Below are 16369 nucleotides of genomic sequence, written 5' to 3'. Positions count from 1 at the left end.
CAGCAATGCCATCAGTGATTAAACCTCATCTTCGGGACAGGCAAAACAGCAAGCGCTTCCACTCTTTTATCAAAATCCCAGGAGTTAAATAATTTTTTAGTCACTGTAAATGGGTGATGAAGCAATTCCTTCAATTCAGCCACCTGTGTACATTGACCTTCATTTAGTGTTTCCTGAGGGTTGGCCATGTCTACAAAAAAGGGTTTCAGCTCAAACAATCGCTCAATCATTAAATAAGTGCTACCCCACTGAGTGTCTTGATCAACAATTGCCCCTTTTCCAGCACATCTCTTCAAGATGGAATCCATTTAGGGGTTCTGGCAGCAATAACCAGTTTCCTCACTTTACCAAGCAGAGTTCCAGCATGTCCCTCTTGCACACTCTCTCTAATTGCCAACTGCAGCGTGGGCACAACACAGCGCATGTGATAAATAGGAGAGAGATGTGAAGCAGCTTCAACAAGATCATCTAATTCTAAAGGATCATTTTGCTGTTATTAAAAGTTTAGACTTGCTTTAAGAAATACTTCTTTTAATCCTAGTTTCCTGTTCACTCTAGAGTCACTATCAGTTTTGAGATGATTGCAGTTACAGTTGTGCTCAAAAGTTTACATACCTCGACAGATTTTTTGCTTTCTTGGCCTTTTTTCAGAGAATATGAATGATAACACAAAATCTTTTTTTCCACTCATGGTCAGTGGTTGGGTGAAGCCATTTATTGTCAAACTACTGTGTTTTCTCTTTTTAAATTGAAATGACAACTAAAAACATCCAAATGACCCTGATCAAAAGTTCACATACCCTGGTGTTTTTGGCCAGATAACATGCACATAAGTTGACACAAATGGGTTTGAATGGCTAATAAAGGTAACATCTTCACCTGTGACTTGTTTGCTTTTAATCAGTGTGTGTGCATAAAAGCTGAGTGAGTTTCTGGGATCCAGACAGACTCTTACATCTTTCATACAGTCACTGACATTTCTGGATTGTGAGTCATGGGGAAAGCAAAAGAATTGTCAACAGATCTATGGGAAAACATAGTTGAACTGTATGAAACAGGAAAGGGATACAAAAAATTATCCAAGGAATAGATAATGCCAGTCAGCAGTGTTCAAACTGTGATTAACAAATGGAAAATCAGGGGCTCTGTAAAAACCAAACCATGATCAGGTAGACCAACAAAAAATTTCGACCATAACTGCCTGGAAAATAGTTTGGGATGCAAAGAAAAATTCACAAATTACATCAGCTGAAATATAGGACTCACTGAAAACTAGCGGTGCGGCTGCTTCAAGATGCACAATTAAGAGGCACTTCAAGAGAAATGGACTGCATGGTCGAGTCGCCAAAAGAATGCCATTACTGTGAAATGTCACAAAGTATCTCTCCTACAATACGCCAAACAGCACAGAGACAGGCCTCCAAAAGGTCTGGAACAAGGTACCCTGTTTCCCTGAAAGTAAGACAGTACAAACTGGTTGGCAGCGCTGGGATCAGAGCAGAAGGAATGGAGGACAATGGCTCAACATCATGAACCAGCACTGCAGAGTACAAGACCTGGACTTTGGGGAGCCTGCAATCAAAGGCCCGTGAAGTAGGAGTTCGTTTCAAAGGACTCTCCAAGGAGCAGCTGATTGAGGCGCTAGAAGGAGTCTGCTCGCAAAATGACGTGGAGGAAGGATCCTCACAGAAAATGGAAGAAAGACGGCAGCCGGAGGTAAATACCCAAAAAAGTCAGTGGGTTGTGTGGTACGAGGAAGAGATGGCCTTGCTGGCAGAGGAGACCACTATAGAATATAAGATGGAGGTCATGCGTGGAGCTAAAGAGAAGGAGCGCAGGATGGAGGAGATGGCATTGCTGGATAAGCAGCTCGCTGTGGAAGCCGCGAGAGGTTCCAGACAGACTGTAACCCCAGCACCCATCATGAGGGAACTTCCCAGGGTGTCCCGCAAAGACTTTAAGCCGTTTAATGAGGCTGCAGGCGACATTGAGGGCTTCTTCCAGGACTTTGAGCATCAGTGTCGATTAATGGAAGTCCCGGACAGGGAGCGTGTCCGGCAACTGGTTGGGCTCCTAAAGGGGGGAGCTGCTGAAGCCTATAGAGCTATGGACCCTCGGTGGAACTGTGAGTATGCGGAGATTAAACAGACTATTCTAGAACATTATGCTGTGACCCCAGACACTTACAGGACTCAGTTCCGTGCTTTAGCCTGTGATGGGGAAGTGTCTTTTAAGATATATGCTCATAGACTCAAACAAATATGTAATCGCTGGCTGGAGGCAGAGGAGGCCTTATCTTGGGAGACCTTCCTGCAGGTCATCCTAAAAGAACAATTCTTTGCCCAGTGCCCCACTGAGATCCGGGAATGGGTGCGTGAGAGAAAACCAGCGACAGTGGAGGAAGCTGCTGCTCTCGCTGATGAGGCTCTCACCATCAAGCCTCAGTGGAGGGTTCTGTTGTAGGATGGAGAGACGCCTAACAGCTCCACAACACCGGATGCCCCCAGTTATTCTGTCCCCATTGTTCCCCGTTCCTCTAAGCCACCACATGTTGATACCTGTGTTAATGTGCCTCCAGTTGCTTCTACTGCATTTTCTGGAATACGCCGGGGAGAGGAAGTAACAGAGCGCAGGTGTTATGTTTGTAGGCATCCCGGGCATTTGCAGGCCTCATGCCCAGCCAGCCCATGGAGGAATCATCCTCAAACCCCTACAGCACCTTCAGGTGGGAGCCGGCCTCCAAGTTCCCCTACCCCTTACCCAAGAGGACGCCTTGGATGGAGGGAGACCCAGCTCAGATGCTATCAATGTGGACAGCCAGGGCATCGGCAAGTCTCCTGCCCAGCTGTTCAAATGAGGACTGATCCTGCATCCAATCGGATTGTTAATTATTTACAGCCCAGTGCCATGGAGGAAGATGTGGCACCGCTATGTGAGGACTGGCCTAGTGACTCAGCCCCCCATGTTGCACCACCAGGAGTTTACGGGGTGCGACCCGCAGTTATGACGACTTCTGCTCATCGAGGTAAGCACTTGCAGGAGGTTGTGCTGGATGGACAGAGACTTGTTGGATTTTGTGACTCGGATGCTTTCCTCACACTGGCTGATCCCCGAGTGGTTCGGCCTGAGGCAATCCATAGGACCTGGGATTGTCATTGAACTGGCTGGTGGACAATGGAGGACTATTCCCACAGCCACTGTGGATCTGAACTTTGGTTGTGGGGTCAGGCGATGTATGGTTGGGGTGATGGGTGGTCTGCCTGCAGCTGTTCTCCTGGGCAATGATGTGGGAGAGCTACGATGCCAATTCGTGGCTGCATGAAGCCACATGTAAGTAACGCTCTGCCTGTGTGTACTTAACCAGTGACCTGTATAGGTCCCTAGTACGTACACAAGTTGGGAGGGGGAGGGATTGTGAAGATGTAATTTACCCTCTCACTGTATATGCTGTGATACTATGTCATGATATGTATATTTCCCTGTCATTTATTTTGTATAATATGTCATGTAACTTTTCCCTGGTTGTATTAGTTGTAATTCATGTATTTCCTTGGGGGAGCTACTGGTCTCAATGTGTCTCTCTCATACAATTGCAGTCTTGGCAGCTAATGTGATTATGTAAATAGCCTGTCCTCTTCTATCCAGAGTTGTGTATCTAGTCTGTAATTGCATTGGCCAGTGAAGGAATAGTCATTGTTCTGCACAGCAGGGGATCCCTTCATCTACTGTGGCTGGCAGACATATCGGAGCCCTGTGATGGACCAAACCATTGATGATAGGATGTGTGACCCCTACCCCCTGAACATGGTGGGCTGGTCAAGGAGCACAGACAATGCATTTCCCTTTTTGTAACTTCAGAGTGAGCTGAAACTTGGAAGAAGAAGGAGCTCCCAGCCTGGGTGGCTGTGGACACGGACGGAGGTAGGCCTGTGTGGCGGCCCGTGGGATTGTGTGGAACTCTTTGGACTACTGTAAGGACGATTGCTTTGTTATCCGGTCCGAGGATTGTCGGGAAGGGCCCCCGAATCTGTTTTACGTGGACTTATCGTGTGCTGTTTCAGTGTTCTTGTGAATAAACCTGTTGGATCATCCTCGGCCTGTTGTCTCTCCTTGCTCTGCTGTACACCCTGTAACAAGTGTCTTATAATTTTTTTTGCCCCGAAAAAAGCACTAGGGGGTGTCTTATTCTCGCGGAGACATGGTTGGGGTAAGTTTACCCCCACAAAAAGCAGACCAACCCCTTCCCAGGATCATCATACTTACCAGCCCCGGGCGTCTATATGGCTCCCAGAGCTCCCAGCACATCACCTTCCTCTGCGTCTGGCCGACATAGATACATCAGAACACACACTCACACATCAGATAACATACACTCAAATAGACAGACACACTCACACATCAGATTTCACTTCATGCATCCCTGTGATCTCCGGCGGGCGCTCCAGGCAGCTGTGCTGCACACCGTCCTCCCCTGCGTCTGGCCAACACTCACATCAGACACCATACACTCACACATCCGATCGCATACACTCACACACACTCACGATATCGCACATACCTGTACAATCGTGTGCACACACTCACAACATCCAAAGATACCACGTTCTTCCGGCCATGTGATCCTCCCGCAGGTCCTGGAAGATCCACTGCGCAGCGTCGCAAGTCCTTACGCTCGCCGAGAAGCAAGCGATATCGCTGGATGTGGTGAGTGTGTGGATGCGATCTGTAGTGTGTGTGTGTGCACGCGTTCTCATTGTGTGTGTATGTGATCTGATGAGTGTGTGTGTGTGTGTGTGTGTGTGTGTGTTCCGCCGCAGGACCTTGATGCGCTCACCTGCTCCCGGTCAGCGTCTGGTGAGTATGACTGTGGGGTCTTCTTTCTTCTGTCCTTCGGGAGTGACCGCTGTCTATAATCAAGTGTCCTGCAGTGTCTTTAACTCTTTTACCGCTGCATGGACACTTCATTATTGACCACGGCTAGGTCTTATTTTCAAGGGATGTCTTATATTTAAGCCTCCCTGAAAAATCCTGCTAGGTCTTATTTTCGGGAGAGGTCTTATTTTCAGGGACACACAGTAATTTGGAGTGATGAGACCAAAATCAAACTTTTTAGCCACAACCATAAACGTTACATTTGTAGATGTGTTAACAAGGCCTAAATAGGAACACCATTCCTACTGTAAAGCACGGAGGGGGATCGTTGATGGTGTGGGTAGGTGTCAGCTACAAAGGCACAGGAAACTTGGTAAAAGTTGAAGGAAAGATGAATGTAGTACGTTATCAGCAAATACTGAAGGCAAATTTGCACTCCTCAGCCCGGAAGCCACGCATGAGACGTACTTAGACGTTCCAACATGACAATGATCCAAAACACAAGGCCAAGTTGACCTATCATTGGCTACATCAGAACAAAGTGAAGGTTCTGGAGTAGCCATCTCAGTCTCCTGACCTCAATATCATTGAGCCACTCTGGGGAGAACTCAAGAGCGTAGTTCATGCAAGAAAGCGCAGGAATTTACAGGAACTGTGGAGGCTTTTTGCCAAGAAGAATGGGCAGCTTCACCATCTGAGGAAATAAAGAGACTCATCCACAATTACCACAAAAGACTTCAAGCTGTCATTGATGTTAGAGGGGGCAATATACGGTATTAAGGACTGGGGTATGTGAACTTTTGATCAGGGTCATTGGGATGTTTTTGGTTGTCATTATGATTTACAAAGAGAAAACACAGTAGTTTGACAATAAATGGCTTCACCCACCCACTAACCATGAGTGGAAAAAAAGATTTTGTGTTATCATTCATATTCTGAAAAAAGACCAAGAAAGCAAAGAATCTGCCGGGGTATGTAAACTTTTGAGCACAACTGTAAATCATGGACCTGAAGAGCAGCACAGATTCATCTAAAATAAAAGCCTGGATTCTTTGATCAGAAATAGAACAGACATTTATAGGACATTTCATAACTTTACTAAATTGTTATGAAAATATATTCAGCAGATACTGCACTAAACCGGTGTACTCAATTTATTATATATTTTAGGAGTTAGAGTCAGTCCATTTTATTCCAACTCCACCAAAAATGGACACCGACTCCACAGCCCTGGTATTTACCCCCTCAAACATATGATAATGGTTTTCTTGTCTTTTGGATAATTCCAAAATAGTTGCAAGAACAGGAAATGACTAGTATCCTATACTTGCTCTAAAAAAATCCTGTGTCACATGGTCAGTGTCAAAGTGATCTTTTCTGTTTCCCCATGTTTGGTTACTGCCATTACAAAGCCACATAGCTTCAGTAATGTGCCTTGCATTCCTTAAGAGCATGAGCCTGACATAAGTTCACTGTTATGGGCAGAGATTCGGCCCGAGCCTGCCTCATGAATGACACCACCCTGATACCAGGTATTTCAGAATCAAAAATCAGTAAACACCAAGGGCTGTATTGTTAGGAGAGTATTTAGCAGGCTTAGTACACAGCCATTCAGGTGTTGACAGTTCCCGCCAGCTATCACATTGTAGGTGAAATGTCCATTAAATAAGTATTCTGTTATCAACTGTTGTGTAATAACATTTCTTTGAGCTTTATAGTTGTTTCTTTTAACTTTTGGTTGTATGATAGACTTTTTTTTGCTGGCCGTTAAACACTCATAAACAGGCTTATTCATGATCATGTGCTTTGTAAATTGACAGAGATTGAGCAGCGGGCTATTTTTTTCTGTGTTTTAGATGGTATTGATTTTGTTAAAGCAAATGTATTTTATTTACATAGTGCACGCTTGAGCATTTATCTTCCGTGTGTAGGTGGAACCCCGACTGCTCGGGAGCTCTGGCTTTCTGAGAACCCTGACATTCAGAGACGGAGATTCTATGCATGTATGGCATGCTTCCATGTGGAGAGATGGACGGAGGGACTTCGGAGCTTGGACAGCCAGCTTGCTGCTACCTGTTGCCTGCTGATATATCTGACAGTTCAGGTAATGTCAGCATTCTGTATGTAATAGCTGTTATTAGCTAGCTGCAGAGCGCTTATAGGACCCCCGCTGCAAAGGACCTCTGTATGGCTTAACCAACAGTGCTACGTGTATACGTAATGACACAAACTTGTCATCCCCACCTGCAGGTCTGGTGAGAATGTTCTGTATTGTGGACAGTTTAGATATCTGTCACATAACAAAAATTAGGTATTGTACCTGAAGCTCAGTCAGTGTGGCGATGGGTCAATCAAAAAATACAATAGACGTCAAGAGGTTTTTTTTTTCTTCACAAAAATGTCAAAATGAAGTATTATTGCCAATACTTAGAGGTTGTCCATTACTTTTACATTGGTGGCTTATCCTTAGGGATATTGCACGTTGCGACATCGCTACTGCGATATCGTCAGGGTCAAATCGAAAGTGACGCACATCCGGCACCAGTAACGACGTCGCAACGTGTAAAGCCTAGATACACCGATAAACGATCGCAAAAGCATTGAAAATCGGTGATCTGTGTAGTGTCGGACATTTACATAATGTCGCACCAATATGAGATACGATGTTGTTCCTCGTTCCTGCGGCAGCACACATCGCTGTGTGTGAAGCCGCAGGAGCGAGGAACATCTCCTTACCTGCCTCCAGCGGCTATGCGGAATTAAGGAGGTGGGCGGGATGTTTACATCCTGCTCATCTCTGCCCCTCCCCTTCTATTGGCCGCCTGCCATGTGACGTCGCTGTGACGCTGCACGACCCGCCCCCTTAGGAAGGAGGCGGGTCGCCGGCCAGAGCTATGTCGCAGGGGAGGTAAGTGCGTGTGAAGCTGCCGTAGCGATAATGTTCGTTACGGCAGCTATCACAAGATATCGCATGTGCGACGGGAGCGGGTGCTATCGCGCTCGGCATCGCTATCATCGTCTAGCGATGTCGCAGCGTGCAAAGTACCCCTTAGTCATCTATGCCTGATTGGCCGGGGTCTAACAACTGGTACCCCCCAGCTGTTCTCGGTTCCGATGGTGGCAGCAGGCAGTCGGAAGTGGTCAGTTCCGCCCCATCTTCTGATAGCGGCTGCGGACGGGTACTACACATCCACCTCCCATTCAAATCAATAGGAGGCGGATGTGCAGTACCTGGCCGCCACTGCTATCAGAAGATGGGGCGGGTCCAGAACTAAGCATTTTTGGCTACTTGCTGCCACTGCTATCAGAAGACGAGGCAGGTCCAGAACTAAGCATTTTCGGCTACTTGCTGCCACCGCTGGCAGGGAAAACAGCGGATCGACGGGGTGTCGAACTCCAATTGTTCAGACTTTGGTAATCTATACCAAGAATAAGCCATCAATGTAAAAGTAGTGGATAACCTCTTTAATAAGGGAGTTGAAAAGATGAGGAATGTGATGGGAAACATGAGGAATAAGATAAATCTCTGCACCCTCTCTGTGTTTGTGGCGTTCATTAGAAACAACACTTTTCAGGATTCGTGTCCCAAGACATGGGTGATTCTGCTGGTGAAGCCGCAGTCAGCCAATATTTCCCCTGACAACTCAAGCACTTGGATTTACACGCAGCTATCAGTTCTGAGAAAAATACAGTGACAATAAAATAAATTCAGAGACTTGGCAAATATAAATCAGAGCAAATCAGATGATTTTTCCCAATATTACCAGTGTTTACTGATTTTACCAGAATGAGCTAAAAATCTGCTGAGATTGTAATACCAAGTGTAACCGGTAATCTGATACTTCACAGCACTTCAATAGTAAATGGATTTTTTGCTCAGATGTGCAGAATTTAGGGTGGACTCATCAGTTTAACTGTTTCATTGTTTTGTCAAGCTGCCAGGCAGTGGCATAACTAGAGTTTGATGGGCCCCGGTGCAAAGGTTGGACCTTGGCACCCCACACAAACACTCGGGGTACAGGATAATGACGCCGACACTCTGGGTATGGGATAATGACGCTGACACTTGGCTCTTTCCCTTAGCACCCAGGTTTCCCATGATCTGAAATCCCTCTTTCTATCAGCACCCAGCTTTCCTATATCCTGATATCCATCTTATCCTTGGCACCCAGATTCCCCATGCTCTGCTATACATCTTTCCCTCAGCACCCAGCTTTCCCATATCAGAGCATGGGAAAGCTGGGTGCTGAGGGAAAGAGACGCTTTCCCTCAGCACTAAACTTTTCCATCCCATGCTTGTATCTTTGTCCCCCCTCGTATATAGTTCAACTACAATAATGGCCCCTACATAGCCTTCCATATAATATAAAGGGTCCCACATAACACTTCATATATTAGAATGCACCCCCATAGTCCTCCATGTATTATAATGCATTTCCCATAGTCCTCCATGTATAAAGTAGAACTCATAGCCCTCCAATTATTATAATGGAACTCCCATAGTCCTCCATGTATTATAATTCACCCCATAGTTCTCCATATATTATAATGCACCGCATAGTACTCCATATATTATACTGCACCACTTAGTCCTCCATGTATTATAATGCACCCCCATAGTCCTCCATGTTTTATAATGCACCCACTTAGTCCATGTATACGGTAACCTCCATAGTCCTCCATATATTATAATGCAGCACCCATAGTCCTATATGTATTATAATGCAGCCCCATAGACTTTCATAATGTATTATGCAGCCCCATAGTCCTCCATGTATAATGCACCCCTATAGTCCATGTGTAAGGTGTCCTTCATATTGTATTATGCAGCCCCATACTCCTCTATGTATAATGCATCCCTATGTCCATGTGTAAAGTGTCCTTCATATTGCATTATGCAGCCCCATAGTCCTCCATGTAAAATGCACCCCTATAGTCATGTATAATGTGTCCTTCTTATTGCATTATGCAGCCCCATAGTCCTCCATGTAAAATGCAGCCCTATAGACCTCTATGTATAATGCAGCCCCATAGACCTCCATGTATAATACAGCCCCCTGGCCACTAGCCACCATGTACTCACTGATTAAAAAAAACAAATAAGTCCTCACCTCTCCTCGTTCTCCGCTGCTTCGGTAAGAGCGTCCTCCCGTCCTGCGTTTTGCGTTCTGCAGTCTCAGCTTAGCAGTCACGCATCCACAGGGGGAGAGTGATAAATCATGGATTGGAGCGCTCCGCTCGATACTTCAACATTGCTGTGTGTGATGACAGGCGAGGGGGGGCCGGTGCTGCCTCCGCTGACAAAAGCAGACAGCATGGTGGGGATGTTATACACTGTGGTAATGGGGCTGGAATCAAAACTGGACTTGTACAAGCACCAGAGATTTTAATGAGTAAAGTACAAGCTATACTGAATCCTTCCCAACAAACGTATATTTCATTATGCTTAGCTTTTCCTTCTTTATACCATACGGTCCACAGATGGAACTGCATGTAATAACGTGACAGGTTCCCCATAAAGGTCTCAGAAAATGACAACAGAAAGAAATTTTATTACAAGGTTTGAGATTTTTTTAACCAGTAAAATAAAACAAAAAAGAACCCTATAAGCTTGTTATCGCCGTGATTGTGCTGACCAGGAGAATCATACTGCCAAGTCAATTTTACTGCACAATAAATGGTGTAAAAACAAACCACAGAAAGAAATGGAAGAATCCTAAGTGGGTGGGGGGTTTCTCCACACTGCGTTTTTTCTTGTTTTTTTCAGTATATTAAATGATAAAATTAATGGCGTAATTCAAAACAACAATTCGTCAAAATAATTCCCTAGATGCAAAAATATAAAAAACAACTCTTAGTATAAAGGGCGTTAGGAAAAACCAAAAGCTAAAAAATGGCCAGGTCCTTAAAGGGTTAAATTCAAAATGCCAGCTTCTTGAGTTAGTTGAATCCATTATAATCCATTGTCATAGACAAAGTGTAGTTGGGTGTGGACAGGTTGGATATGCAGGTTATCTGTAGTGATATCTCAAGTGTCGTCCCCTAAAGCTATGGATTTAAGGTGCTGGGAGGACTTCTGTCTGGTGCCCACAAAACAATGTCTCTTTTCTTTTGCTTTGGCTCACAGCAGTGTTTTTTTGTCAGGTGGAGAGTCTGACTCTGACAGACGTGGAAGCATTTCTGGCCCAAGCCTTGTGCCTTCCTGGGACATCTGAATCACAGCTCTGTAGCCTGCAGGTACAGACACAATATAAACCCTATATAGTATTTATGTTAACCTAATGGACCTCGTGTCCTTTAGTAAACTCCTGTCTTTTTCCTCCTTACCACTCTTATCATAGACCAGTTCTATGATCTTTCATATCTTTCCATGTCTATTCAGGACCCATATAAATAATAAACAGTGTATACGCTCCTCCTGCTGCGGGCTGTCCCATCGATGTTGGCGCCACTACCCTCGATGTGTCTCGTGCAGGCTGCACCCACTTCTCAGCTGCAGCCTTTACTATGTCATTAGAGCCGACGTCCGTACTGTCGAAATATTTTGAGCTGCAGCCAAAAATTGACTGCTCATTGTGTGCAGCCTACATGAGACCCAACGAGAACATCGACACCGCTGGAACAGCTCGCTGCAGGAGGGTAGTATACACTGTTTTTAGTTCCTATAGTGTGAACTCCTAACTATACAATGAGGACTTCTTTTAGGTGAGTGCAATAAGCCTGAATATGAATGATATTGGTAGTGCAGGCTTGTTGTGGCAATATAAGGTCGTCAGATGGATGGAGAGCACATTGTCTAGAAATGCCCATTTGCACAGACACCATATACATTTGTTGAAAGGTTATTGAGATGTAAATAGGGCATATACATACCCCAAATAACTGACTGGCCTTTACACAAAAGACTGAGCCTACCTGACACTGAGACAACTTCTTTTCAGCTAATTGACTTCAGTAATAATGGGTGGCAGAACGTCATAACCTCCTACCTTCTATTAACTCTGAGTAGTACAGTTTCACAGGCTGTAGCTCCATGTGTCCATATCCAATACCTGTTCACACCTCATTGCTGCTATAAAATAATAAAGGTTTTATTTCCACTAGTTGGTGTGTGTGCAGTTTGGGTATGTGTACTTGTACATCTGTATACTACAGGTCTTTTGTGTTACATTGTTATTCCTTCTTATAATAGGGAGGTGTGACCACACATGAAAAGTAGTCATTTTGTACTATATCTTCTCAGACAAATCTGCCTTTTCGCCCCTGGACTGATCTTTCACTCTAAGATAATAAGTAAAAGCTGTATTCAGTGAAGACAGAGTTCCCCATTACTGAGATAGGAGATGAGAATTGGTGCTTGTAAAATTCTATGGAGAGAGGAAGGGGAGGAAAGAGCCAGAAGCAGACACAATTATTGTTCTAAAACCAAAAAACTGCATCTACAAATAGAACATAGCAAATATGATTAGACGCCAGCTGCTAAAACTACACAAAACACAAACAAAAAAATACAGCAGCAATCTGTTAGCGCTAATGTATATGCAAACATACAGTATAAGAAATTTAATCTGCACTAATGCTGTATATACTTAAAAAATGAAGGTACTTAGCTCACAAATTGGCCAATTCTGTGAGCCCATCAGCCACTGCAAGTTGACTTTTCTTTGATGGAACCCTATCCTATTTTCATACCTCTCCTGAACTAAAAGTCTACAAATATATGGTCAGATAGGATCTGTCACTAATTAAAGCCATCCTGGTGCTGATGGGAGGAGAGCACAGTCAAAATAGGAGGCTGTCTATACCTCCAATATATACTGCAAAAAACTGCTGTTTTCTTTTGTTTGTGTTACAATTATTCTGCTGTAAGTTCCCCTGTAATGACAGTTACACTGTAAAGGCCCTTTTACACACTGAGACTTTCTAGCGATCCCACCAGCGATCTCGACCTGACCGGGATCGATGGAAAGTCTCTAACAGTCGCTGGTGAGCTGTCAAACAGGCAGATCTGGCCAACGACGCAGCAGCGATACGGACCTGCAGAACGACCTCGCTGGAAAGGGAACGCTAGCACACCTATGGGTATTATTCAGTTCCCCACAGAAAATAAAAACTATGTATACTTACTTTGTGTAGCAGCACTGTTCTAGCGATACTGGCACTGATGTTTCCAGCGGATGAATTGACATTACTGTGTCACCTGACCACTGCAGACAATCAGCGGTGCTGATCAGCTGCATCTGATCAAGATTCGGTCAGAGTTCACAGCCACTGCAGCTGGTCACCATATGCTGATTGTCTACAGTGGTCATGTAACACAACATTGTCACGTCACCCACTGGGAAGAACAGCACCAGTATCACTGGAATGGCACTGCTACAGGAGGTGAGTGTATATAGTGTTTATTTTCTGTGGGGCACGGAATTGACTAGGTTGGGGTTGTCAAATAGTGGACAACCCTTTAAAGTACCAAGACCAGTTTTTAACAATCATAAGAGCTACCATTGTGCCATCCTAACAGATTTACATTTTAAGAAAGACAACACGTTTATTTTTAGCTACTTAGCGTATATCTGAAAAGAAAGAGTATTTCATATTTTCTTCATTTTTAGCAATCAGTGGTCAGTGCAGAGTATTAGTTCTCATTTGATGGACTCCAGACTTGAGTCTGACAGTATGATGGACTATGTGTTTACTTAGCCGGTTAGTAGCATACATGTGAAATGAAGATCTACAACCAATATTTACTTTTTTTTTCTATTGTGAATACATTAATGGAAATGTGACATTCTCCACCTTTCTTTCCACCATCATTTTGTTTCCCTCTTTTACATTGAAATTGCTCTTGAAATAAAGCAGCTGCAGCTAGCTTCTGTTCTTGAAGACGATGACACCAATTTATTTAGTACTCTGATTAGCAAACTATAGCACCAAGGTGAGGGATAGGATAAAACTTAACCTTTAATGATTTATTTAAAATTATGTAACCAAACATATGAAAAACACACAAAACCACAGAGCCCTATAAAGTGCACTGTGCAATAACCACCTATCATGAGTGACAGATACACCTCATAACCATGAATGCTGGGTACAACCAGGAATAAAGTTGCCACCCTCAAAGGTATGTGATCAACTATCCATACAGAAAATAATATATTTTTGTCCAGGTCATAGAGGGAAAAAATAGCTTTTGAATAGACAGTGGTCCAGATCACTTAGCCAATCATAAATGTTCCTCATAAACATCAGTTAACGACAAAAAAATATAGAATCGGAAGGATCTCACCCGTCCACGGAATCCTCCTGTCCTTTACAGCATAATCATCAGGCGGAGTTGAAGGTGGGCATCAAGGTCTTGTATTCAGCTTACCTTGCCCTAATGCCCATAACCACCCGCCCTTACAGGGACGGTCCACATCTGTCCCTGTTTACCGTCCTGTTAGATGCCCAGACTGCCTCCTGACGCGTTTCGTCTTTTCATAGGACTCATCGGGGAGGTGGGGGGAGCAAACAATTCCTCATAAACAGGACTAATTCTGGTGCCCAAACATAACTCCAGGCTGTTACTTGTAGCAGCCTGGTGTTATGTTTGGGCACCAGAATTAGAGAAATGGGTTAATAGAAAGGGTTAATAGACTGCGCTGCCATAGAAAAGAGGATCCATGTAGAAGAAATGATTTGTCAATGCGTTTCAAAGACTTATGGCTTCATCCTCAGGACAAATCATATACCAAACAACCAACAAAATAATAAATTACATTTCCCACATGTCTACTTTACATAAGCATGAAGTTAGAAGGGTTAAAAGATTATCAGCGATTTCTCATTTTCCCAACAAAATTTACAAGACTAATTAATTTAAGGACCAGATCACTTTTGAAGTCACTTTGAAAGGCCTAGGTGACAGAAAATACCCAAAAGTGGCACCATTCTAAAAACTGCACCCCTCACACTGCTCTAAACCACATCCAAGAAGTTTATTAACCTCTTAGGTGCTTCACAGGCATTAAAGCAATGTGGAAATTAAAAATGAAAATTTCATTTTTTTCACAGACAAATATTGCTTCACCCTCAAATTTTGCATTTTCATAAGGGTAACAGGAAACAAATGGTATATATATGTTTTGTGCAATTTCTCCTGAGCACGTTGATCCAACATATGTGGTGGAAAACTACTGTTTGGGCGCACTGCAGTGCTCTGATGGGAAGGGGCACCATTCGACTTTTGGAACTCAAAATTAGCTGGAATAAGTAGTGGACGCCATGTGATATTTGCAGAGACCCTGAAATACCTAACCCCCCCACAAGTGACCCTATTTTGGAAACTAGGCCTTTCAAGAAATGTATTTAGAAGTGTGGTTAACATCTTAATCCACAGGTGCTTCACAGTATATTATAACATCGAGTCATGAAAATTAAAATTTAAATTTTTCCCACAAACAATTTACCCCAAATTTTTAATTTTCATAAGGGTTACAGGAGAAAATGGAGCATAGAATTTGTTGTGAAATTTCTCCTGCGTTCTCCAATACCCCATATGTGATAGAACACTTATCTTTGAGCACACGGCATGGCTCTGAAGGGAAGGAGTGCTATTTTGGCTGGAATAGGTTGCAGACACCAAGTGACTTTTGAATACCCTAGACTTGGGCTCACATGTCCGGTAATCGCATAGGTTGGTAAAAAAAAAAAAGTTGTGCAAACACAACCTGTGGGTTTAGAGTCTAAAAAGTCCCAGTGACTGCTGGGAAAATTGCAAGATTTTTGTTTTTTATTTTGAATACAGAATGTGATGATATGGGAAAAAGCACTGCCAAATTAAAAAAATAAATATAACCTATAATAACCTAAAACTTGATTTAAACAAGTCATTTTCTGATGATGGCTTCCCTTTAATCCCTTGTTGAATGTAACAAAATTATCATTTATGTAAAAACATATGGTAAAAACACATTAGCTTTTAATCCCTCCATACTAATTACTTTGTGAAGGACATCAATTGTTTATATTATAAGGGTGCTTGCCAGTCTGTGTATGCTGCCCCATAGAGGGCACCAGGCTGTGTGCCTGAGCGGCACTGCTTAGTGTTCACACCGTGCTGCCTGCACTGTACAGGAGGAGTGCTGGTATTAGTGCCTCCTCACACACTCATGCTGCCCATTGATAGCTTTCTTACAGTGTGTAGGGAGAAAGCTGTCAGTCAGCTGATGGCAGGCAGAGCGACTGCATATCATTAATACGTTGTACTTATTTACTGCACAGCTCTATGCTTCAACTATTGAATTGTCAGTTTTACAAAATTGCTGAAATCAGCTTGTCTTTCCCAACTTTGTGAGGTGGGCTGGTTTTGTTAAAGGGCTATTCCCATCTTCAAGATCCTATCCTAATATGTAGTAGGTGTAGTAATAATAGCAAATACCTCCAATTAGAAATGTAGTATAGTTCTCCTGATTCACTACATCGCTTACCTCATGGGCAGTGCATTACAGGACCT

The 16369-nt window shown here is 43.6% G+C and overlaps 1 protein-coding gene across 3 annotated transcripts in view; it reads left to right on the top strand.

Annotated features, from left to right (window-relative positions):
• FAM120B (family with sequence similarity 120 member B) overlaps positions 1-16369 on the top strand; it is a 280814-nt gene that overhangs the window by 45991 nt on the left and 218454 nt on the right. For all 3 annotated transcript variants that reach the window (XM_075339687.1, XM_075339685.1, XM_075339686.1), the window contains 2 exons: positions 6804-6976; positions 11017-11109. In XM_075339687.1, coding sequence (XP_075195802.1) covers positions 6804-6976; positions 11017-11109 — 266 coding nt within the window. The remainder of the gene's footprint in view (positions 1-6803; positions 6977-11016; positions 11110-16369) is intronic.

The sequence above is a fragment of the Anomaloglossus baeobatrachus genome, chromosome 3 (assembly GCF_048569485.1).
Source record: "Anomaloglossus baeobatrachus isolate aAnoBae1 chromosome 3, aAnoBae1.hap1, whole genome shotgun sequence".
NCBI classification, from domain to species: Eukaryota; Metazoa; Chordata; class Amphibia; order Anura; family Aromobatidae; genus Anomaloglossus; species Anomaloglossus baeobatrachus.
The sequence above is the reverse complement of the archived record's forward strand: the minus strand, read 5'-3'. Positions and strand labels throughout refer to the sequence as shown.